This window comes from Ziziphus jujuba, chromosome 7 (assembly GCF_031755915.1).
Source record: "Ziziphus jujuba cultivar Dongzao chromosome 7, ASM3175591v1".
In the NCBI taxonomy this organism is placed as follows: Eukaryota; Viridiplantae; Streptophyta; class Magnoliopsida; order Rosales; family Rhamnaceae; genus Ziziphus; species Ziziphus jujuba.
The window spans coordinates 10,651,183-10,676,168 of NC_083385.1; the positions used below are offsets into that span (position 1 = coordinate 10,651,183).

General features: G+C 34.8%; 2 protein-coding genes and 1 non-coding gene across 3 annotated transcripts; 2 read left to right on the plus strand and 1 right to left on the minus strand.

Moving 5' to 3' along the window:
* The first annotated feature begins 915 nt into the window (after nucleotides 1-915).
* TRNAE-UUC (transfer RNA glutamic acid (anticodon UUC)) lies at nucleotides 916-987 on the plus strand. Its single transcript has one exon. It is a non-coding gene; the product is annotated as a tRNA-Glu (tRNA).
* Nucleotides 988-5,111: 4,124 nt separating this feature from the next.
* Nucleotides 5,112-7,576, plus strand: LOC107424860 (calcium uniporter protein 2, mitochondrial). Its single transcript, XM_016034744.4, has 2 exons — nucleotides 5,112-5,816; nucleotides 7,043-7,576. The coding sequence occupies exons 1-2, from the start codon at nucleotides 5,244-5,246 to the stop codon at nucleotides 7,511-7,513; spliced, it is 1,044 nt and encodes a 347-aa protein (XP_015890230.3). The 5' UTR covers nucleotides 5,112-5,243; the 3' UTR covers nucleotides 7,514-7,576.
* Nucleotides 7,577-23,098: 15,522 nt separating this feature from the next.
* On the minus strand, nucleotides 23,099-24,652 carry LOC107424820 (elongation of fatty acids protein 3-like). Its single transcript, XM_048478439.2, has one exon. It carries the CDS (start codon nucleotides 24,282-24,284, stop codon nucleotides 23,367-23,369), a length of 918 nt encoding a protein of 305 aa, XP_048334396.2. The 5' UTR covers nucleotides 24,285-24,652; the 3' UTR covers nucleotides 23,099-23,366.
* Between the last annotated feature and the right edge of the window lie 334 nt (nucleotides 24,653-24,986).

A 24,986-nucleotide genomic window follows, 5' to 3' on the forward strand; every position in this document is an offset into this window, starting at 1 on the left:
ATTTAATACGTTATTGGTGCGTTTCACACAAGAAACCCTTAATGAATAAAAATAATAGGTTATAAAATTAGAACTCATATTTCTTTTATATTTATGTTACTTAAAAAAGAGTCAAAATTCTTCATGATAAGTTAGTAATTTCTTTTTTAATTAAACCACTGTGTTTTTTTAATATATTGTTTGAGTTATTCACATAAAAACATACCTGAGTAAATGATATGATAAGTTACAAAAATTTTTAACTCAAAAAGATGTGCATATTTTGCTTTGAGAATTAGACAGCATATTTCTTTATATTTGTGTTGTTCAAACAAGAGTCAATCCTCGAGGATAAGTTAGTAGTTTATACAAGACAAAATGTGTCTGTCTTACCCAACAAATATCATATCCATATTAAGCTTTCATAGATCAATCCACATATACATATATGAACATACATTTGATTAATAGTGAATACCACATTTTTTCATGGGGACCTAAAAAAGTTATTTAAAACTTGTATAGGACATGTTTATTATTTGAAAGTGATAAACTAACTTCACAAATCAAAATGACTTTCTGATATCTTTTAGACTACTAAGTTTGATGAGCCATTAAATAAAATGAAAGTTATGTAAGTTAATCGATTATTTGACACACAATTAATGGTAAATTTTAATTGTGGTTTAAGCAAACGATTTCTAATGAATTAGTATATTTCGAATTTCTTAGCTAAAAAACAAAATAGAGAACATAGAAAAACAAATAATGAACGTTTTGTTTCAATTTTCCTGTCTAATTTGGAATCCCTATCGTTATATAGGTAACGGAATGTAAAGGGAAACAAGAACGAAATATGCACCCACGACGGAAGAAGGATGTAAAAGCCAATTTTCTGACCTGTTTATTTAATGACTATATCATGACAGTATAATCTCCATTGTCGTCCAGCGGTTAGGATGTCTGGCTTTCACCCAGGAGACCCGGGTTCGATTCCCGGCAATGGAATTTATTTTTCAGAGAATGGAGGACATGTTATTATTTTTTTCCTAAACATAGCGGTTTGGAATTTTTTTTTACCCTATTTAGTATTATTAATTTTTTGCAATAGTCCAAATGAATATTCAATATGCACTTTTAATGGGACTAATAAAGTTTTACATTATATATATATACATACATACAATGATATTATACAATAAATCCTTCAAGTTGCATATATTGCATCAATTCTTAGAATATCCTATCTTTACTCTCACATCACACGCATTTAATGTATTCTTTTCCTTTATCCTATTATTCAGTATATTATCTTATTAAAGCATGGTAAGGGTGTAACCCAAAAGCACTAGATAACAAACAAAATTAATAAATTAAGCTTAGCTATACACGCTATAACAAATTAATAAGTAGCCAGATCATTGTCTTTACCATACGGTGCCTCCCTCCCCAAAACGCTAGCTAATGAGGAACATATTGCTTTAAACATTTGGACCCAACTGCCGATTATATTAATATGGTGATTGTTCAGTCGACATTTTTAAGCAAACAGGATAACAGCTACACTGATTAATTAGAATAATTTAATTAGATGCATAATTTGTGGGTTGGACACCTTCAAACTGAGTCCTAAAACATATTAGTAAGTCAGGCCAGGGATTGAGAACAGGATCAATACTTTCTTGTGGAGCCTGTCAAACCTTGTGAGAATAAAAATTATTGTTCACCATTTCTCGTGGTAGAACAATAATGCCTCAGAATATATGCCTATAATTGTGGTTGGAAATTAATTGGTGAACAAAAATTAGTTTGCATGTATTAAAATCACCAGTCATGACTCTCATACTTTTTATTGTCACACATTGATATTATAACCCATACGGTAAGAGACAATTATATGAGAATCTAGACCCATCGTAGGGTTAATTAGTCTATTTCATGACCGGTTGAGAATATATAAAGCTTGATTTCTTATACCATTTACATGGTCGCCAATGAAATAAATAAAAAAATAAAAGAAATCTGCCGATGGAGCAATATAGATATGATATAATTTCAACGATACTTTGGAGAGTAATCTCACTGCCGTACCATCCAGCGTAACAAATCGTATACAGTTTTGACTCGTATTACAGAATAATCTTTTGTTTTTTTTTTTGTTTTTTTTTTTTTTTGTTGGGGCAATTTATTACGGAATAAATTTTACTAATGGAACACTTCAAATTATATAAAATGAGGATGAAAATATTGACAATTTTTCAAACAATCCAATATCACCAAGTAGAGGGAAATAGCAACGATGTTCTTTTTATTTTTTTCGTAATGATATTTTTTCTTTAAATATAATAATAATTGACCACCAAGAAATTAAAATAAAAAGCATCCAATCCTATAAAATTATTGTAGAAAAAGCATTGTGATAGGGTTGGCATCATCAAGTTGGGTGGTCTCAGTCGTAGTCCCCCATTTAAGACTTATTGCTTTCGTTCCCACTCCTCCCTCAATCCTCATCTACTTTTTTTTTTTTCCTTAAATAAATAAAAGGAAAGAGGATGCCGAATTTGTATATATCTGCTAAATTAGTCCCATCAGTTCATTCATATGTCAAAAAAAAAAAAAAAAACTCCTCAATTTTGTTCATTTACAAATTGTTTTTGGTCAAGACTCAGAAATAAAAGTAAGAAATGGCTTCCATACTGTACGTAAATGATGATTTTTTTTATAGAACGTAGAAATAGGTAAACAATGATGTGAACTTCAGATTAACTGTAAACATGATTCTTGTTATGGTCGTTTGATTCAAACGTTTTACATCAAAGAAAAAAGTTTGATACAAAACTTAAATCACCTAAAACACACAGGCTTCCACATTCTCGAAAGCAAAATTAATTCCAACATGCAAAATGAATTTAAATCAATATAATGAGGATCTAATTAGTTGTATTATATACAATTGCGAATGAAATAATTGGTAGAGTGATAAGCACAAGAAATATTAAATTAAATAAATAGTTTTGGAGTTCGTAGTAAATAACACGTAATTGCCCTTGACCATTTATGCTTTAAAAAAAAAAAAATTGTTATTTAGATTGATAACAGATGCACTTACGTAAATTAAAAAATTAATTAAAGAAATAGAATTTTGGAACACGTGGTAAAGATTACAGAATGAGTATAATCCTAGATAATAATTTTGATTGAGACAAATAGATTATTCAAAGAAAGAGTTTATGCTAAACATAAAAATATCCCTTGATCAAATTAATATGTAATATTTATTTGTATCCCAAAAAATGCACATGCATTTAGTGAGATATAGAAATTAATGAAAATATGAAATACAAAGCTCGTGGATGACAAGGATAGGTTCTTACGTACAGGTTCTGATCTGGTGGTTTCAGAATTTCTTTTTTCATTTTCTTTTTTTGGTAAATAAATTTTAGAAGTTCTACGAAACCGTTCACAAACTTTGAAAAGGAAGTGACTCCTTATAGTCATAGACCAAATTTACCTAATGACTAATAGAGCACTGATTACTTGGTTTATGGAGAAGAAAAATTAATATGTAAAGCCCCCGTAATTAGAATTTATTTGTCTATTACTCTAATTAGTAAATGAGCTCAATTATATTCATCTAGCTAATGGATAGTTATGGTCTAATAAGCTAATTATGCCAACAAAATTGTCCCCTTTGGTAGCAAAAATATAACTCTCTAGTTTTGGTTTATTTTCCAATGGATACTAGGACTTTTAGGGTCCATTCTTTTTTCTTTCATTAGAATTTAATATTTATCCGATATAATAATGTAGATCACCAAGTATTATATAATAATTCCATTTACTTTTGTTTATATAAATAAATATATATATATATACACACCTTTAATTTAAGCAATTAGGACTCAATAGTATTGCTTTAATATTAAAAATACTTGTCAAGGAATCATAGAGGGTAACCAATATGAGTATTATTGGTCAAATTTATTTTCTGAATTTCATATAATGAGTATGATAAATTTCTTTATTAGTGGTAAAAATGCAAAGAGTCACTATATTTTTAGACAGAAATTTTATATTTTTTTTTCAATAATCAATTAATTGACCTAGCTGAAAATTGGAATTTGGAAGAAGCAAAACGACCGAGGTCCACTTGGAGCAATGAGAATGGCCCGACCGATCAGTCGTTGGTCACCGAAAAATTTCGGTGGGCCCAGGTCGGTCGGTCGGTCGGTTTTCTCTGTCCGTCGGGTTTTATGCACACCCTCTATACTGATCCTTCGGCAACCGTTTGACAGTCCACAACCCGTGGAGGTTTAATCTGGAAACCCACTCACCACATGCCACCTGGCAAATTATTCCTGGTGAAATATTACCTTAAAAAAAAATCTGTTATAAAACTCTTCCCCAAGTAAAAATAAATAAATAAATAAATAAAATAATTCCCAAAAGGAATTAAAAACATTTATATTCTGACGTGGAAATTGTGTATGTGGCGACACGTTTGCGTTCACGCAACGCCCATCGCCCTCACCCAGTTATCGCTGAGCTGCCATATCCCTACTTTCCTTTGCTCAAACACAGGAGGAGAAACTTATCCCATGTAAGCAATCCTATGTTATTACTTTGACTTTAAAGGATAACGATTGGTTGTTCCATTCCACGTGGAAAACATGACCGTTCCTCCACACTAATCATGCTTAGCAATTTAATTAATTAAAAAACAAAAAAAAAAAAGGTCCACTTTGACACCCCTGCGTTAAAGAAATCATATGATGGAACGGTCAGGTAGTTTTGATCATTACAAAATAGCCAACCACGTGTGTGGTGATTCAGCCGATTCTAAGATTTTTCCTCTCGTGAATTTAGAGGCATCAAATTATCGCGTTGTTGGCGAGATGTTAAACCGTTTCCTGGAGGAGTTACTTCCGTGGGAATAATTCAATGCTATTGTAAAAGTGCTAATCAACCAATACAGCGAATATTCCAAATTATAAGGCTGGATTAATTTCTCGTCCATAACAGCAATGCAGATTTCTCTCCCTCCAACTTAATGAAACTCAAAATACCACGGTATTTTCAATATATCTTGGTCTTCCTTTCAAATGGGACACCTATATAAAGCAAAAGACTTACCTTGTTCCATTCGCTCAAAACCAGCAAAGGCTTTTTTATTTCTCAATCACCAAAAAGCTTCGAGAAAAATCCCATTCCTGAAACCCTATTCTCTCCGTCTAGGATTTTTTACCTTAGAGAGCAGATCATCAATGGCGTTCAAAAAAACACTGGCTCAGCGTCTGTTCAACATTTCCAAAATCACAAACGGTCGGATATCTTCGTCCTCGACCCAAACAAGTATCCCTCCCAACCCGAACCGTACGAAGATCGCTCCGGATCCTGGAGATAATGGAATTTTCCGGCGGTTCCTTCACAAGAGGGCTATTCTCCAGCCGTCCCTTTCAACTGAGATTCGATCGCTTCCGATCGGAGAAAACCTGATGAACAAGCTCAAGTCCATAGGCATTGCGCAGGACCGTATTCGGCTTGAAGTCCTGACTCCGCCGCCGCCGCCGCCGCCGCCGGTGGAGGAGGCCTCGGCTATGGTGAGGTCGGGACTGAGAGTTGAGGATGCGAAAAAGTTGCTGAGCGTGGCGCAGTTAGAGGCGGTGAAATCGAGACTGAGAGAGATCCAAAACAGCTGGATTCCATTTTCGGATTTTGTACGGATATGCGGGGAAAGCTGTTCGGATCTGGAAGAGGGTCGACGGTTAGCCAGAAAGCTGGATGAGAGTGGCAGCGTTATCGTCTTGGGAAACGTTGTGTTCTTGAAGCCCGAGCAGGTGAATATCTCGTTTCTTGATTCTCTTACTATATTCTTGAAGAAATTTGACCAAATAGATTTCAATTTTAATTTTTGTATCAGCTTTTGTGCTTTTTAATTTTGTTGTTATGTCTCAGATTGTCATGGTCCTGAATGGGTTAGGTTCAATTCACGAGATTCAAATATTATTTTATCAAATTTACTTTTTAAATTAAAGGACAATACCGAAAACTGATGCTTTTTTATGATTATTCTTTGTTTGTTTGTTTTTTTTTTTTTTTTTTTCTCCACAGGAAATTGAAACTTTGTTGTTTCGCCAGATCTAAAATCGTGGGTCACTTATAGGGCTTTTGGAAGGATCAATTAAAGCCATTTCAGTTTCTACAGTGGCACAAGATTTTTTATTTTTTTCCCAAGAATTTCCTCCTAATTTTGGAGGCTATAACTATTTTCAAAAAAAAAAAAAAAAAAAAATCGTAATTAAGGGGGAAAAAAAAAAAAGATATAGAAAACGAATAAAAATGGGTGGGTGTAAATTTCAATTTGATTAGGCATGGAAAAAATATATATATATAAGGAAAAAGAAAAGATGGGAGGGGATGGATTCATGTCATTTTCATAAATCAGTGAAAGTGGAAAACGATATACTATGGGTCTTCTTCCTAACATTTTAATTATGCCTTTGGACCTCACTAGATGTATTTTTGTGTAGGTTTCCAAAAAATTGGTAGGACTAGGTTTCTTTGGTGGAAGAAAAGCCGGTCGGGGAGGTTGATCATCAAGTTTTATTAAACTAAAAATAGGAGCATAATACTTTACAGATCATGGTTTTGTGCCTATTCTTTTCTCTTGGCTTTGATAATATGATGTGGAATATTATCATTAGCTTAAAGGAACTAATTTGTTTGATTTTATTTTATTACTTGTTAATATTTTTTAATCATCGTCCATCACATTATTGCGATAGAGCTGGTTTTCGGATTGAATTTTGCTTTTGAAAACGCGTTTTTCTGAAATTTGTCTCTGTTTTTTTTTTTTTTTTTTTTTTGGGTTAATAATCCTTGGAGGAAAAGGTACCATGTTTTAAAAATTTAATTAAAGCCATTATTCAATGTAGTCGTTCAGGACTTTAAGTTCATAGTTGTCACATGCTTGAACCTTTTAAATGCCTGAAACTTAACGTAGAAAGCAAGTTGGGTCGATCCATTTTTTACCCAAACGTTTCAAACTGTTTTCATTTTACAGATTGCGAAAGCTATCCAAGAACTGATTCCAATCCCCCAAGCAAACCTCAATGACCCAAGAAGAAAAGAGCTAGAAGAAATGGAAAAGCAGAAGGCAGAAATTGACAAAAAGGCTAAGTCCTTGGTCCGTAGGGAGCTTTGGGGTGGACTTGGTTTTCTCGTTGTCCAAACAGCAGGTTTCATGAGGCTCACATTTTGGGAACTATCATGGGATGTCATGGAGCCCATTTGCTTCTATGTGACATCAACGTATTTCATGGCTGGCTATGCATTTTTCCTCAGGACCTCCATAGAGCCTTCTTTTGAAGGGTTTTACCACAGCCGGTTCAGTGCAAAGCAGAGGAAATTGATGAAGCTACATAATTTTGACATTGGAAGGTATAATCAGCTTAAGAAAGCTTTTCATCCATACCCATCGACTTCATCGTTGGACGGTTCAGAAAAATTGCAATTTGGTGTTATACATCAATAATTAATACTTTTGACACAAACAAAAGAAATAAGAAAAGATGACTACACAGTTTTGTTTAACTTATTTTAATTACTCCCAGCTTCTATGTAAGTAAGTTTAAGAAAATTAGGCGCGGCTTTATGTTAAGCAAACCTAACATGAAGAGTGTTAGCAGAGAAAAAAAAAGACAAAAAAAAGTGTTATTATGATTTAAAATTTTCCCTAATATTTATGAAACTTATAATTGTGCTCAGAAAATTAGTCTTCTCTGTAACAATTTAAAAAAGAAAAATCACAGAGAGTAAATATGTATAAATAATTATTTGGCCGACTCAGTTGAGAAAAAGAACTCAAAGTTGGAAATTAATTACGGAACAAAGAAAAAAAAAACAAAAAAAAAAGGTAAATAAATGGCAATTCATGGTTTTTCTAACTTGGCTACTATTTGAAGTCGTGGACCAAAGAAAAAAAAAAGTCATCCAAAAGCGTCGCCGGCGTGAGCGTAAAAAAAGAGCAGAACAGGGGACAATAATGTCCGATTTGGCAGTTATACCTGGCCAATAGGGTTTGGTCGACACTGAATGTTAAGCCAAAAGTTTTGAATGCCATTACTCGGTTTGGAATAATCGAGAGGATATGGAAAGCTAGCAATTTGATTTTGAACTTATCATTTTACCTATTAAAACTATCCTTTAAGTAGATGCAGAGTCAAAACTAAAGAGCAATTAAAATTTATAATTTAACTATTGCAAGAAACCAAAGAATTCTATCTTTAACGGTTAGTGATTGGGTAGGATGTATTGGTGAAAAAAAAAAAAAAAAAAGTGGGAAGCAAGTAGAAAGTAGATTTAATATATTATTCGGCAGGTAAGGTGGCGTGAGGATTAAGAAAATATAATGTGCAAGCATTAATAAATCCATCAAACCAAGTAATTTTTAGAATATGGGACACTGAGGCCATGCTCTGTATGTTTTGCAAAACGATTTTTTATTTTACAAATCGAAAATGATCCTGCGTTTATCTTTGAAATATAGAATTTGAAGAAAAGTTGAAATATCGATAGATTTTTAAAATGTTGAAAAACTATATTATATGTATCTGGAAAACTTTGGAAATAGAAAATGTCCAAAAACTATAGAAAATAAAGAATATTTATCCTTTTAAATTAAAAAATATTCATCTTATATAAATATAAACCATATTTAATATATATCTAATTGAAATAGGATAATGTTTATTATTTTCAATAACGAAGTTTTTTTTTTCTTATATATATATATTAGATTATGCTTTTATCAAATATGATTTTATCTTTTTCATTCTTATAAAAAAAAAATTACCAAACATGTGTTTAAATTTTAAAAATATGAAATCCAATTTAGCAATTTCATTTTTTGATTTGCAAAATTAAAAAATGATTTGCAAAATAGTTTCAAACAGGCCTTGCGCGACTAATTTTTTAGTTAAAGTTTTAATTTTTCATACTTTATTATTATTATTATTATTATTATTATTATTGGGATTACTTTTTTTTTTTTTTGAATAAATTATTGGGGTTACTTGAACCCAAAGACTTTTTATCACACTTAATAAATTTGAAATTTGGAAACTAGTTATTAAAAAATGTTTTTCTCATTTCTCATCTTAGTTTATTCTAATACCAAATAAGAGACAATTTTGTTTTTTCTTACCTCCGTTTTTCTCATATCTCATATCTATTTTATTCACAATCTTCTCCATTTCACACCGAAGGGTCAGACTTGTTCTACCATTCAACATGAGGGTTATTCGGGCGTAACTTTGCTCAACCGGTCCAATTCCTACGTGCATCCTCGCTGTTTTCTCAGCAGGCCTAAAAGACTGCCAAGTTCCGTCGCATCCCAATCCCATCTCAACACCATAATAATAAATTCAACGTGATTGTGATTTTTTTAATCTTTTATAATGTGTTAAAAATATACAGAATATATAACAATATGCTGACAATAGACAGAAATGGTAGTGGCACGTTTTCAAGCAAGTGGGGGAGTGCGTATGGTTTGTCTTGTGGAACCCATTTTTGGCAAATAAGAGACCTTGAAAATTGACTAAATAGTTTGGGAAGCGCATTGCTCATGAAAAGAGTTTTAAACCAGGGAAGGTTTCTTTCAGCAGAGCAGGCCAGTGTTAAACCGGGGAAGGTTTCTTTCAGCAGAGTAGTGCCATGGAAAAAGTCTTTTAAGTTGAAATTTTCTTGAATCAATTGGAAAATGTGCAAATTAAAGCATGCATCCATTGTGGTCAACATTTTCCCATCAACCAAACACAAATCCACATGCTGTGGATTTCCTGCACCATCCATGTAGTCAAGGTGGGATCGAGACAGAAAACCAAGTCTCCAATAAATTGGGACATAGTCAAGGAGTCATGTCATTCCACCCACCCCAGATTTTAACTTGTAGCAGACGCTGGTATTGTTTGGCAACAAAGTTTGCATAAATAAATTAAACAATGAATATCTATATCTTGGCAACAAAGTTTGCATAAATAAATTAAACAATGAATATCTATATCTTGGCAACAAAGTTTGCATAAATAAATTAAACAATGAATATCTATATCCCAAACACAAAATCCTATTCTTTTCCGTGTTGGGTCTCCAATTTGTTAAACGCCCACCACCACCGACCCAATTCTGCTTGCCTTGTGGGTTATGTCTAAACGATGAATAACAAGACTCAGTTTTTTCGTTAAATATCATGTTAGAAAAATATATGAAGAGCTGTGCAATTTTGGTTGGGCTGCTGGAAAATAATAATAACGAGAAAGATTGATTGGTGGAATATTGGATAAGGATTAAACTTGCTACAAATACATACTTCAGCACCATAATATTTAATCCTCTGACCAAAAGCCCAAACCAAGTCAGCCACGTGTATCATTTAAGTTGGGAAAATGTGTATTTGTCTAGATAGTCGACCTGTATAAGAGCATACAATGGTAGTTATTAATAAATAATTTGGTTTAAGTATAATTGTTTCATCAATTATTATTTATTGTTATCCTTGTTATTAGTTTTATTAGGCATTTGTAGTTACAAGTAAAGTAAAAGTTTCGAAGAAAGAGTGCAAATACAGTGAATTATGTGGCAGAGTAGAAATGGAGAGAATTTAAGTAAATAATTAAAAAAAAAGAAATGTGAAACTTTATCATCAATATGTCGTCCATTATAATAATAAGAAAAGTTCACTACGTAATTTTCATTCTTCCTCTTTGTATTCTTCCACTAAAAGAGTCTATCTCATAAAACTTTAGTTTGACCAAAATTAATGCTATGAACATTCTAACTTTATTTATTTATTTATTTTTTTTAAATGTTGGGGAAATTCTTTGCGTGAACAATTCTGATTTTGTAAACATTCCAGTTCAATCACGAGTTATTCCTCCCATATTACATACCACACATAAGTAATAAAAATGGAAATACTATAATATGGTGTTACGGTGAGACAATTATTGGGCCGGTAGAATGTTTTGTGGGAAATTTGGCCCAATATCACTGTAGGACCGAGCTTCATAAATTTTGCCCCCTCAATTCATTTCTTTTTTGATCTACCCCTTAATATCCCTTATAATCCTCAAACAAAAAACAATTACTTACATATCCTTTTATTTTTAAAACCAAACAAAAACAAACGGCTTTATACACGAACACACAAATACAAACAACCAAACCGAAGCTGTCGTGGAAAAGGCAAACATTAGGATCTCATCTCAGCACAGGGAATAAGGTAATTGGTTGAATCTCTTTCTTTATTTGTTGCCGTGGGACCGGTGTGGGTTGTTTTTGTGTGGATTTGGCTTTATGTTTATTTCTTTCGTTGCCGTGGAGTGGGTTTTTATTTATAATTTTTGTGTTTATATTTTTTGAAGATTTATGATAGATTTATATTGGGAATTAGTAGGAAATGAAGAGAGGAAAAAAATGGGACCGGTTTGGCCTTGATCAGTGGCCGGAGGTGGAAGAAATAGGCCGGTGAACAATCGGGTCGGTAGTGGTTTAGGTGGGTTTATTTTTTGAAGATTTAGGATAGATTGATATTGGGCATTAGTAGGAAATGAAGAGAGGAAAAAAATGGGACCGGTTTGGCCTTGATCGGTGGCCGGAGGTGGAAGAAATAAACTGGTCAAGAATCGGGTCGTGCTGGTTTAGGCGGGTTCGGGTCGACCCGGACAAGGGTTGAAGATGGATTGAACGACATGTCGTCTGGGATGGACGACACCCAGACGACACGTCGTTTTTTTTTTTTTTTTTTAAATTTTTATAAAAAAATGATTTTTTTTGGGTATAGATATATATATAGAATTGAAGATAAGAGAAAGAGAGAGAGAGAAATTAATTAGAGAAAAAATGAGAGAAATACTTTATGATTATTTTTTTTGGGTATTTTTTGGGAAAGAATGAGAGAAAGAGAGAGAGAGAGAGAGAGAGAGAGAGAGACAGAAATTAATAGTAATTCATAAAGGAATGTAATACCGTCAAGAATTCCCTATTAGATTTTTTTCCTTGTATTCATATACAAAATAATGAAATATATTATGAATTTTGGGTCACAAATATGTATGAAAACTAGGGTAGCGTTTATTTGATCCAAAAAGCATAAAAGCATCCTGTCTAGATAAAGGTAATATGTTTTAACGGTTGTTGACTAAGACCAAAAGGACCCTTACAAGCAGCAACATCAACATACCCATCCTTGGTTCCGTTCGCTTCCCCATTTCCCTTGGTTCCCTGTTGGTGCGCCCCAACCCGGATTTGGATTTCCTGGTGGTGGCCCTTGACTAGGAGAAAAGAGAAAAATACTTTATGATTAATTAGAATTGAAGTTGAGAATTCCAGAGTTAGTACTTTCTAAAGGTATAGATATATATATATATATATATATAGAGAGAGAGAGAGAGAGAGAAAGAGAGAGAGAAGATCGATGCATAAAATTTTAGGTACATGGTTAGCTAGAAGCAAACACGCAAACACTTTATCCCCACAAAAGAAAAAAATAAAAAATTAAAGAAGAACAAGAAAGAAATATTTAGATGGCATGCACACTGCTATACATTAAATGTTCAGTAAATGTTATGGCATGCACAATATCCTTAGGAAGAGAGCGTATGAAATTGAGGATTGCGGATATTTATACATGTATGTGTACATAGTTGACAATGTTGTTAAAGGTAGATAAAAGTTTATTAATGTTGTCAATGTACATTTGTAGGTTGTACTTTATAATGGCACCAAAGAGGAACTTGCGACGTCAACCGAAGAAGGGAGTTAAGAAGGTGGAAAGTAAGAGACGCGGTGGTAGCACAGCAGTAGCACCCGACTCTAAGCGTCAACATACTACTAGGAAGAAATCCAAATCTGAGACGGAAAGCACCAAACTTCGAGGGCACGTTCCACTTTCCTCTCCCCCATCTGATACGGTAAGTTTTATATTCATTTAGGTTGTTTTGTGCGGTAAATGATAAGACATGTGACAGTATTTATTCATGAATGTGAAAACTGAAGAAAAACTTCACCCGATGGCCATCGGTAATTGCCGATAGGCCATCGGGCTTTTTTTTTAGTTCATTGTAGGTTGATTACCGATGGTTTCATCGGTAATTTCTCGACAGTTCAAAAATGTGAACCCATATGTCTTAAGATTTAGTTGGAAATTATTATTATCAAGTTAGGGTGGAAAAATAGGGTATGATTAAATCGTTGATGTCAGTTCCATTTATGTAATTCATATTGCAGCCCATCGATGCTCCAAAGGAACGGATGTTGAAGGATGCTGATATAAATAAAGGTAGGGCACATTCATTCGGGAATCCAATAGGGGCGAACAAAGTAATTACAAGTGTCCTCACAAGTGAGCAGCTCGAAAAGTATAGACAAACATGTTTTGGACACTTACTTGACATGAAGAACCTCCGGTTTTCTGGTCAGTTAGTGCATCACCTGCTTTGCAGACAAGTTGAGTCCAACAATCCAGAAGTACTGGAGTTTAACTTCGGCGGATTTGCAGCGCGGTTTACGAAGTGGGAATTCGCACTCATTAGTGGGTTAAAGTTTTGTAGGTACCCTTCGATGTATGATTTGCAAATTTCCAAAGGAAATGAGCTGCGCACGAGGTTGCTAGATGACAGGAGTGACTTGAAACCGCCCGAACTGGAACGACTATTCAAGGATACACTTTTTGTGGATGATTGGGATGCTGTTAGAATTGCGTTACTATATTTCTTAGTTCATGGTGTACTCGGAATGGATCCGAAGGTTCAAATAAAAAAAAAATTCATTGATTTGGTTGCTGATCTCGACGTATTTAATTCCTACCCTTGGGGCATTCTGAGCTACAAGGAGACGATCAACTCATTCCACAATGCATTCCAGCTACGAGGACGAGGACGTGCAGTAAAGAATATATCACAGTATTATGACCTAAAAGGTTTTCCATTGGTGTTTCAGGTACGGTAATATATTTAATACATGTAGCGTTTACTTAAAATTTATATTTAATAACCTATAATTTGTATTTTGTAGGTGTGGGGGTTTGAAGCAATCCCTGATTTTGGTAACCAATTTGCCGACCGGTTGGAAACCCGTTGTCCGAGGATCCTTGGATGGCATACTCCAAGGCAACCGAACCATTTTGCTATCCATAATTGGTTCTCCTCCAATAGGAGTGTAAGGCAAATTTTGTTTAGACTACATGGTACGACTACATTCAAGTTACATTACCATAGTCAGTTTCCAAATTTACTTTTTTTTCCTTTCTTCATTGCATGTAGTATGTTGTGCACTGGACGTTAGATGCTACCAATGAGGAGAAGACTATGGATTACTGGCGAACAATAGCAGTTGACATACATGAAGTTCGCTACACGTCACCTCCAATTGTAGCACCAATAGTTGGCACTAAAGATGTTAGAGCTAAAGATGCGTCCAAAGCTGGGGAGCATTCTAGTGGCCCTCCAGATTCTAATTTCAGGGTATGCAATTGTTACTTGCACGCAAATTTGTATTTCATATGTTGTACTAATATATGTTGACTTATGTTTTGGATATTGATATTGATTAGCTTACTTGCTTGGAGGCAAAAGTTGATGAATTAAATAAAGAGATGGCAGCGTTAAGGAAGATGCTTAGTTCTGTTATTGACCAACAAAAGCATCAGGTATCATTTAGACAACTTAGTACAATTAGATTAGTGCTTCAGCATTATTAAATTACATATTGTAATTCAGCAATTATTTGTTGTTAGAGTTTGGGAACTGCAAAAATAATCATTGTGTTTTGCAGGCCGAGCATCATATGCATAGCCATTCACCGTCATCTTCGGTTAGACCATCATCCCCTGTGGCACCGTCTGTTGGAGAGCAAGCTGAAGAATTTGATGCACCCATAGACGGTTCCAATGGTAGGAAGGAGGATGATGATTGTAATACACCGGTTGAGCCTATCGTACCTGGAGGACCCTATGTGGAGGATTCCTGGGCTTTGGTGCCATATCGGCCTTTACATTTCGGGTGGGATATCGGTGCTTCAGCTGACAGTGCACATCATGACCAATCAGCTGAGATTGAGGTAGAAGATCGGAAGCATAACGTTAGTGATACAAGCCGATTCGGTCGAGTTTACCACCAGTCACATCACGTCATCTCTCCTTACACCGACCCGTGTAAAAAGAAGGTCAAATTTAATCTTACTCGACCTATTGATGCATCAAAGGAGAGGGCGTTCGATGAGTGGTATAGGGTGGCACCGAAGGAAGCAACCGTGTGTACATCTTATATGACGGTGGGAAAGGAATCTTTTGCTGAGCTACTGACCGATGAAGGATGGTTGAATTCCGATGTAAGTTATATGTTTTATGTTCATGCAAAATCATTGTGGTCCTATGTTTGGAATGATGTTTTATTTATCACCTCGCACTTGTTACTTATTTCCTTTAATGTGGTTTTGCAGCATATTGACACTATTTTGTATTTCATACGAAAAAGACGGTTTGATAATGAGAAGATGTTCACCAACACCTGTGCCATATTAGACGTGTTATTTTGGGTAAGATGATGGGATGCTACTGCGTTGCTTAATGTTATATTGATGATATTTTATATTGTATATATTTCATTATTTGGTAGTCATCCATCAAAGGGCGTTATCCCATATGGAGCGCATCTTGTAGCACATATTCATGTGATGCGACCCTTTGTAACTATGTGCGTGGGAGGTCACCCAAACCTAGCGTGTCGTGGCGGATATGTGATTATGTAAGTCCATACATATATTGAAAAAAATTCTCACTAAGTTTCCCATTTTGTGGATAATGAGGTTATGTTCTAATTTGCAGGTGTACATCCCTGTCAACAATGGAGGCGCGCATTGGTTGGCAGCATGTGTGGACTTGAAGGCCCGACATATTGATTTATACGATCCAAATATGGGAAATAAATATGTCCAGAATAGAGAGTTGAAGAATGCGGAATGCCTTGCGTATATGCTGCCTTACCTATTGAGGGATGGGGGATATTACGGGAAGAATCCGGACGTGTCTCCCACTTTAGATCCATTCACGATGACCATGATCAAAGATGCACCCCGCCAAGATAATGGGTATGAATGTGTTGTCATTTCAAACAACTTGTATTGCTGCTGTTTTTTATTGTGGTTATGTGTGAAAATACACGTAGTTGGTTTTCATTAATGCTAATCATTAATGCTATTCTGCAGGGGTGATTGTGGCGTCTACGCTCTGAAATTTATTGAGTACATGAGTAGTGAGGAGAACCCTTCATTTGGTCTGCAAGACATTATGTTTTTTAGAAAAAAATATGCTGTTGATTTGTACTTTAATAAACTTTCAATGTAGATCGTATGTTTAATGTTATGACGGTCTATACTAATGTTATACTAATGTTATCTTAATATGCTGAACCTATCTTTACTATTGACAACCGTTGAAAAAAAAAGATAAAAGATAAAAGATAAAAAAAAAACCCTCGGTTGTGGTAAAAATTAAAGGAAAGATGATTATCAATGGTGCATCGATAATTCCCAATTCACCATCGGTAATTACAGAAATGCTTTTTCGTAACCAACAAATAAACCCTGGAAAAATTACCGACGGTTTCGTCGGTAATTTCCGAATGTGTACAGTCCATCAAGTTTTACCAATTTGTTGGGCCCCACAAGTTCCATAATGTGTGTTGAATGCAAAAACATGGCAAATAGGGATTCTAAAATTGTACTAAGGAGAGAAAATCCCAAAATTTCATAAAAGTATATCAAATTTTGCAAAACAATTGATGACTGTTCACCCTCGGTAATTCCCGAGGAAATCGTCGGTAACCACTAAATTCCTTTAGGAAAAATTACCGACAGTTTCGTCGGTAATTCCCGACGGTGTACAGTACGGCATATTTTGCCAATTTTTTGGACCCCACAAGGCCCCTAAGGTGTGTTGAATGAAAAAACATGCAAAACATGGATTCTATAATTGTACTAAGGAGAGAAAATCCCAAAATTTCATAAAAGTGATCAAAGTTTGAAAAAAATAAGCTAACTGTTCACCCTCGGGAAATTACCGACTCAACTGTCGGGAAACTACAAATGCCCCCTGGAAAAATTACCGACAGTTTCGTCGGTAATTTCCCGAGGGTGTACAGTTCGTATTATTTTGCCAATTTTTTTTACCCCACAAGCCCCCTAAGGTGTGTTGAATGAAAAAACATGCAAAACATGGATTCTCTAATTGTACTAAGGAGAGAAAATCAAAAAATTTCATAAAAGTGTATCAAAGTTTGAAAGAAATTGATGACTGTTCACCCTCGGGAAATTACCGACGAAACTGTCGGGACACTACAAATGCCTTCTGGAAAAATTACCGACGGTTTCGTCGGTACTTTCCCGAGGGTGTACAGTACGTATTGTTTTGCCAATTTTTTTTACCCCACAAGGCCCCTAAGGTGTGTTGAATGAAAAAACATGCAAAACATGGATTCTATAATTGTACTAAAGAGATAAAATCAAAAAATTTCATAAAAGTGTATCAAAGTTCGCAAAAAATTGATGACTGTTCACCCTCGGGAAATTACTGACGAAACTGTCGGGAAAATACAAATGCCCTCCGGAAAAATTACCGACGGTTTCGTCGGTAATTTCCCGAGGGTGAACAGTCATCAATTTTTTTCAAACTTTGATACACTTTTATGAAATTTTTTGATTTTCTCTCCTTAGTACAATTAGAGAATCCATGTTTTGCATGTTTTTTCATTCAACACACCTTAGGGGCCTTGTGGGGTCCAAAAAATTGGCAAAATACGCCGAACTGTACACCCTCGGGAAATTACCGACGAAACTGTCGGTACTTTTTCCAGAGGGCATTTGTATTTTCCCGACAGTTGCGTCGGTAATTTCCCGAGGGTGAACAGTCATCAATATTTTTGCAAAGTTTGATACACTTTTATGAAATTTTTTGATTTTATCTCTTTAGTACAATTATAGAATCCATGTTTTGCATGTTTTTTCATTCAACACACCTTAGGGGCATTGTGGGGTCCAAAAAATTGGCAAAATATTCTGCACTGTACACCCTCGGGAAATTACCGACGAAACCGTCGGTAATTTTTCCAGAAGGCATTTGTATTTTCCCGACAGTTTCGTCGGTAATTTCCCGAGGTTGAACAGCCATCAATTTTTTGCAAAGTTTGATACACTTTTATGAAATTTTATGATTTTCTCTCCTTAGTACAATTATAGAATCCATGTTTAGCATGTTTTTTCATTCAACACACCTTAGGGGCCTTGTGGGGTCCAAAAAATTGGCAAAATATTCTGCACTGTACACCCTCGGGAAATTACCGACGCAACTGTCGGTAATTTTTCCAGAGGGCATTTGTATTTTCCCGACCGTTTCGTCGGTAATTTCCCGATGGTGAACAGTTATTGACAAGAGAATCATGTGCAAAAACTAAAAACAAAATCTGAATATGGAAGAAATTGGATCCTTTCACAAATATGGAAGTTTCCTTTTTTTTTTTTTTTCTTTTTTGTTTATTACATTTTGGTATCTTTTTTTCTACGAAAATCCAGCTGAACACAACTCTATAATTCCTATGTTCCAAGATTATGTATAAGATTCGAAACATATTGGATACAAAGTCCTACAAGGTAGCAGACACGGCAAGACTTTGCTGGCATAACTCATGCTGAACCAAAATCCTGATATCCCAAACAAAAATATATAAAAGAAAGAAAAAATTTGTGAAAAATTAAGTGAAAATTCAAACTCCAATGCCTGTTATCAACTAGCCCAGCGTGAAGAATTCTTTTCACATATACCAGGTTAGGCCATCTGCCTCTGTGCTAATAAGCCTTTGCAATTCAAATTTTTTTATGATGCTGAAGAATGATGCCTAAAATTCACACAGCAGCATGCATCTCTAGCCGTCTTCGTGCTAAGATTTTCAAATTTGTTCAAAATGCTTTGAAGCAACCTGTGTGTCCACCGTTCTTGTGTCATGCTTTCTCTTGCTTCGTCTTTTTGATCTAGATGTGCGGGTCTTTGTAGGATGCTTTACAGCATGCTCTTGGATGCCCAACACTACATTTTCATTGGTAGGGAGTTCAGGAGGGGCATAAGGCCATGGTGTGCATTTTGATGGTACATTGACCTCCAGAGGAGGATCAATTATCCATCTGTAAAGAGACCACACTAATGTCAAATGCATGTGCATAGGAAGAGATTCTGCTAAATGAATTTTAATTAAATAGGCAATTGACTGTCATGATTTTTGTGTGTCAATGATATATATTGAAATTTAGATGGCTTGATGAGGGGTGGGGGGAAAAAAAGCATTTCCATATGACAAAATTATTGACTAAAGGTAAAGATTTGCTGAACCAAAGTAAAATAAAAAGAAGCATGCTACATAAAATCATAGTACAATTATATAAGTCAATTGTTTAAAGGATTGTAGTCAAATTGCAAGTAAGAAAGCCGTTGGGAATGAGGTCAGAGGACTAAACAGAAATACATTAAAATGCCACACCAATACCACTTGACCACTTGAAACAATGCAATGACATTCACTTGAAAAGAGAAGTTGAGCATCATTGTCACATTCACAGGTAGGTTACTAATTTTAAGTTCTACCCATGTGTGATATTCAAAATCACAATTTCACAGCCACAATTTTATGCTTTGAAAATAAATTAGAGACGCATAGTACTTAGAAATTGAAGGATATAACAGCAGAAAGTTTAACATGACAAGATTATTACAAAACATTTCTACCAATTGTATATGATCATTGGCACTGTTGACTCCATCTATGCTTCAAATTTTTTAAACAACCATGACAGCTTTCAGAATGCAAAAACCATATGCACTATAAAATGGAAAATGGATTGGAGACACAATAGGAAAGAAGATATGGTACCTGTAGGGCCAAACCATAACCGCCATTCACATCTTGCTCGAAATAAAGTAACTGGAAAATAAAGCAATTAGATTATAAATTTAATGTCACACCAGCAACACAAAAGAAAATGCAGATGCAGAGAGAGAGAGAGAGAGAGTTCATAGTCATCAAACATGGTATATAAACAATTTAAATGCAAAAATATGAAATATACATACCTTAAATTTGCTTTGTGCATTTGAAGTAACTCTTTCTACAATACCACACTCGGCTTGTTGCTCGTTGATCGTAACACCAAAGAAATGAGCATTTTGCTTATCCACCTGCAACAAAACAAAATCAACCAAACGGAAAATTCCAGAAAGAATGAAAGTCCATGATAACAAACATGAAAGCACCTTTCCACTAACTGATGACAGAATGAAATGTATCCCTACTTGGCTGTACTCCATCCAGCATCATATCATCATACATATATCTCAGCAAGAAATGCCTACCACCACCGTTATTTAAAAAAAAAAAAAAACCAGAACACAACTTTCACAATTTCTCTTTCACAATTTCTCCCAAAAAAAAAAAAAATTCCCAACACCACTAACAGAAAATCAAAATTAGAGCTGTTGTCTACCTGTTGCTTTTGCTTCTGCTCCTAGGGCTCTCTAAAATCCTGCAGTTTTCTCTCTGAGTCGCCTCTTCACCATCTCCTTCAAAACGCGCAGTCTCCACGCTTACAATCCGGCCGATTCATGAAAGGAAACAGAGGGCTCCTAAGGTCTGGTTATGGATAAAGAGATGGAGGGGAAAAGTCGAAGAAAGGAAAGAAAAAAACATATAAAAAAAAAAAACACATAAGGGTATTTTGGGATTTTAAAAGATTGGAGGGGTAGATCAAAAAAGAAATGAATTGAGGGGGTAAAATTCATGAAGCTCGGTCCTACAGGGGTATTGGGCCAAATTCCCCATGTTTTGTTTGCTTATCGAGTTCTTGTTCATACTTTGTGTGTTTGGCTTGTGTACTATTGTTTGTATTTTAGACATTCACACTTTCAAAAGTAATAATTTAGACCTTCAATTATTTTATTTAATGAATATTAGTCAAATTTTCAATTCAACCGAGTAAATTGATAACAGTTTCAACCATGGAGTTGCTTTCTTTTTTATGATTAACACTTTAATCTCTTTTCTTATAAACTATGCTACATTACAAATTCATTTGGCCAAATTAAAAATTCAATCAATATGCAATAAATTGAAAAATTAAAAGTTTGAATCACTACTTTAATCACAAAATTCTATTGTACCTTTATTGCAATTTTGCAACTAACCCTTTTGGTTTTCGAAGTATTAGTAATTTCTAATCAGCCCAAGATGCAAATCCTTACTTTGGGTAAGGATCCATGTTCAATTCTTGATTGGTTTTTGACCCAATCCACATAATAATCCAGCCCAACTGAAATTTGTCCAACCCACCCAACGTATTTTTAGGCGGCCCAAAGCTGATTGAGTCTCTTCGAGATGCATAATGAAGCAATCCCTCTCTTTCTTTTTTTTTTTCCCTTAAATTATTTTATTCCGTCTTTCTTTTTCATTATTAAAAAATAACAAAATTTACTATGTTTTGCACGATAGTAATATGAATAAAGCTGGACTCCTTTACATTCACCCCAATAGAAAAGAAGAAAAAAATTAATAAAGAAATAAAAAAAAAAAAAGAAAAAAGCTGGAGTCGTTTACTGTCAGAAATTATTCCTACACAACTAGGAAAAAGTTATTCCCTTTTTTTTTTTTTTTTTTTTTGGGGATAATAAGGAAAAAAATAAAAATTTGTTCCTGTATGTATCGTGTCTGCAAAGTGCACATGAACCAACAAAACAATACATATTGGAGTTTGGAAATTTTGAAGTTGAAAAGCTACGTTGGGAATGCAAGTGTGAATAAACAGTAAAAGCGTATCTCTTAGATGTGTAGGGTGGACCATCTCTTCGAACTATGTTTGTTATTTAGCCCAATCCTCAATGGTCTGCACTCCACTCTCAACGGTTTGTATTGTTCAATGAATGCAATCACCAGTATGCATTTACTTTCTGCTTTATGTGGCCACTGAGTGGTGATTTTTGACGTAATGCTTAGATTATTCTTTTTTTAGGAATTTTAATTATTAATCATTTGTTCCATGGATTTTCTAATTATGATGACGTATTCCCTGGCTGAAGCAAAAATAGGCCATTTCTTACACAGTGTTACTTTCTTATTTGCCTAATCGAGTAAAATAAACAAATATATGAAAATATAAAAAAAAAAAAACAAATTGTATTTTATTATCGGAAAACAGAAAAGAAGTACATGTCGGGTAAAGGTATAGAACATAGAGCCACTATTTTGAGAGGGGCCAAATTATGCATTTGTGGAGCAATATTTATACTTAATAAATGTATAAGCGTTGTTGATTTACCAAAAAAATAAAATAAAAGATTTATATATATATATTATAAGCCTGTTTTTGGCTGAATATATCTTATATAAGCGTTAAGTACCAAAGGATATGATTAATTTAATTTTTTTTGTATGATTTATTTATTAGTATTAATTGTTTCATGGATTATTTTGAACAAATAAAATAATAAAATATTATTACTTTATTTGGGTTTGAATCATTGATTAGGTATGGTATCATTAAATTATTAACGGGAAACCCATGCCCCTCCGATTGTGTTATCAAACTCAGCTTTCACATGTTGATGTCATGTCATGCGTCTCCACCCGCACTTTTCTATAATTTCCATTGCTGATGCCAAATCAAATTTACAATTATATCATTCTCCAAATTTTTTTTTTTACCAAATTTACAAGTATATTCTTCTGATGGTACTAAGATCCTTTTTTCCAATCATTAACAAAAACAAAATCATTACATATCAGAAATTTGTGCTGTATTCTGCTGTTTTAAATACGTCAATTGAACCAATAATTTCTCCTGAGAAAATATAGGAAAAGAGTTTTTAATGATTGTCCTTTTGAAACCCTTTTTTTTTTTTTTTTTTCTTTCCTTTGGCTGCTAATTTTCGGCTGCTTAATTAGTATCAAAACAGCTCCATGACATCTGAGAATACTAATTTTTGTAGTCATTGACGGATTCACAGCAACAGAAAATTCCTCAAAAGTATTTCCAACCCAAATTTAGTTCTCAACGAAAGGGAACGAAATTGACAAACAAGCACAAGAATTTCTACCCAAAATTTGCTTTTGACTATAATCTTTGCTTAACCATATACATTTATTATGCTAATGCAATGTATTTTTACACCTATTAGCCCAAAAAAAAAAAAAAAAAAGAAATGCTTAGGGGGATTCTATTCTTTTTATCCCGAAATTACCAAAAAAAAAAAAAAAAAAACGTGGTCAAAAAAACTCAATCCATAAACTTAGTATTCACAATTCTTTAGCTCCCATCTCTGAAACCAAATCAGAGGAAGACTGAACCATGGTCTCCCCACGTTGAATTCCACCTCCAGAGCTACCGACCTTCCTTTTCCCAAAATGCATTTTGACGTAAAAGTTCAAGAACAGCAACAAAATTACGCCGTTGAGCAGCGAATTGAAAACCCAAGCTCCAATTCCATTGCAACCACCTTTCATAAAGTGCAGCAGAAGAACACCCACATGGAAAGCAAGATTGCAGCCCAACAACACAATCTGGCAATTCAAAACAAATGGAAAACAAGCACTTGGAAGCCCAACAGCGGTCCAAAATCGGTACCCGTAAACCATGGAATATACAAGCGTGGTGGATAGTATGGCAAGCACTTGAAAGGACTGCGAGAATTCGAGCCACAAGAAGCACATGCAGGTCATAAAGGAATGGTTCAGAAGGTGGAAAACTGGAAGCTTAGAACGACGTAGTATTGTGAACAACGTACGTAACATGTGGAGAAATCGAGACAAATAGTAAACGTAGGACCAGAAAAATACTCGGCCCGAAGGTCGGGTACCCAGAGGAAAACAGAGGAGCCACTGAAGAGGGGTTTTGGAGCGCCGCCAAAACCATCGGGTTTCTCGAATCTCGGCCGCCGTGGATAGAAGGATTCCGGCGAATATGGTGGCTGAAATAAGGGCCATAAAGAGGCTGTGGATAGCGGGTATGGGTCCCAGAGATACGGGTCGACCCGATCGGTTGAAGATGTAGAGAAAGAGGCGGAGGAAGGTAGATAGAATGACGTAGAAGGCGATGGAGGTGATGAGGAAGGACCAGGTGGAACCCCATGATTGAGTGTGGCTCCAGCGAAAGGCTACGATGGATGGATGCTCGGAGAGCCAGAAGTTTAAGATCTGGGTCAAGGTCTTCCCCATCGTTGACCGGCAGACGATCAGACGGTGGAGGCTGGTCGGATGGATGTTAATTTGGTGTGGTGGAGACGACCTTTTTGATTGATCGCGTCTTTGTGTTTTGGCGTTCAGGTCATTCAATTTTCGTTTGGGGAAGAAGAAGGGATCGAAACGATAGCGTTTGAAAATGTAATAAGAGGGACAGGCAAACAGACAGAGAGGGGCAAAATAGAAAGAAGAGGAAGTGTGAGATACTGAGAGATCAAATTTGGGGGGTTGGACGTGAAGAATGATCGGTGGGCATGAAGTAATGGTACTATTTATAAATGAGCCAATAAATTTTACACGTGTATGTATCTCATTGGATTTCTGGGGTATACAAGAAAGAAATATCGCGAATGTGAAACATATGAATAAATTTTTATTTTTGTACTTTGGACCTTGTGGACTTGTATTCAAAAAGGACGAAAAAAAAAAAAAAAAAAAGTTCTTTGGACTTGTGCTTTTGTTGAAAAGGTTTCGCGGTCAAAATGTTTTATGCTTTTTGGTAACTTTGCATTTCGAATTGACATTTTTTAATTTTTTTTATTTAGGGCTTTCATTTTCCAATAAAATTTATTAACCTCTTTTGTTTGTTTCTGTTTGGTTGGTAGGAAAACTGTAAAGAAATAGAATTAAAAAGAGATGAGTGCAAATTGCATTTGCATCCAATTTGGTAATAGAAAA

Excerpts from the sequence above, each read along its gene's own strand:
- LOC107424860 (XM_016034744.4), top strand. The coding sequence starts at position 5,244 with ATGGCGTTCAAAAAAACACTGGCTCAGCGTCTGTTCAACATTTCCAAA. Across the intron at positions 5,817-7,042 it reads TGTTCTTGAAGCCCGAGCAG|ATTGCGAAAGCTATCCAAGA; the intron begins GTGAATATCTCG and ends TTCATTTTACAG.
- LOC107424820 (XM_048478439.2), bottom strand. The coding sequence starts at position 24,284 with ATGGGGAAGACCTTGACCCAGATCTTAAACTTCTGGCTCTCCGAGCAT.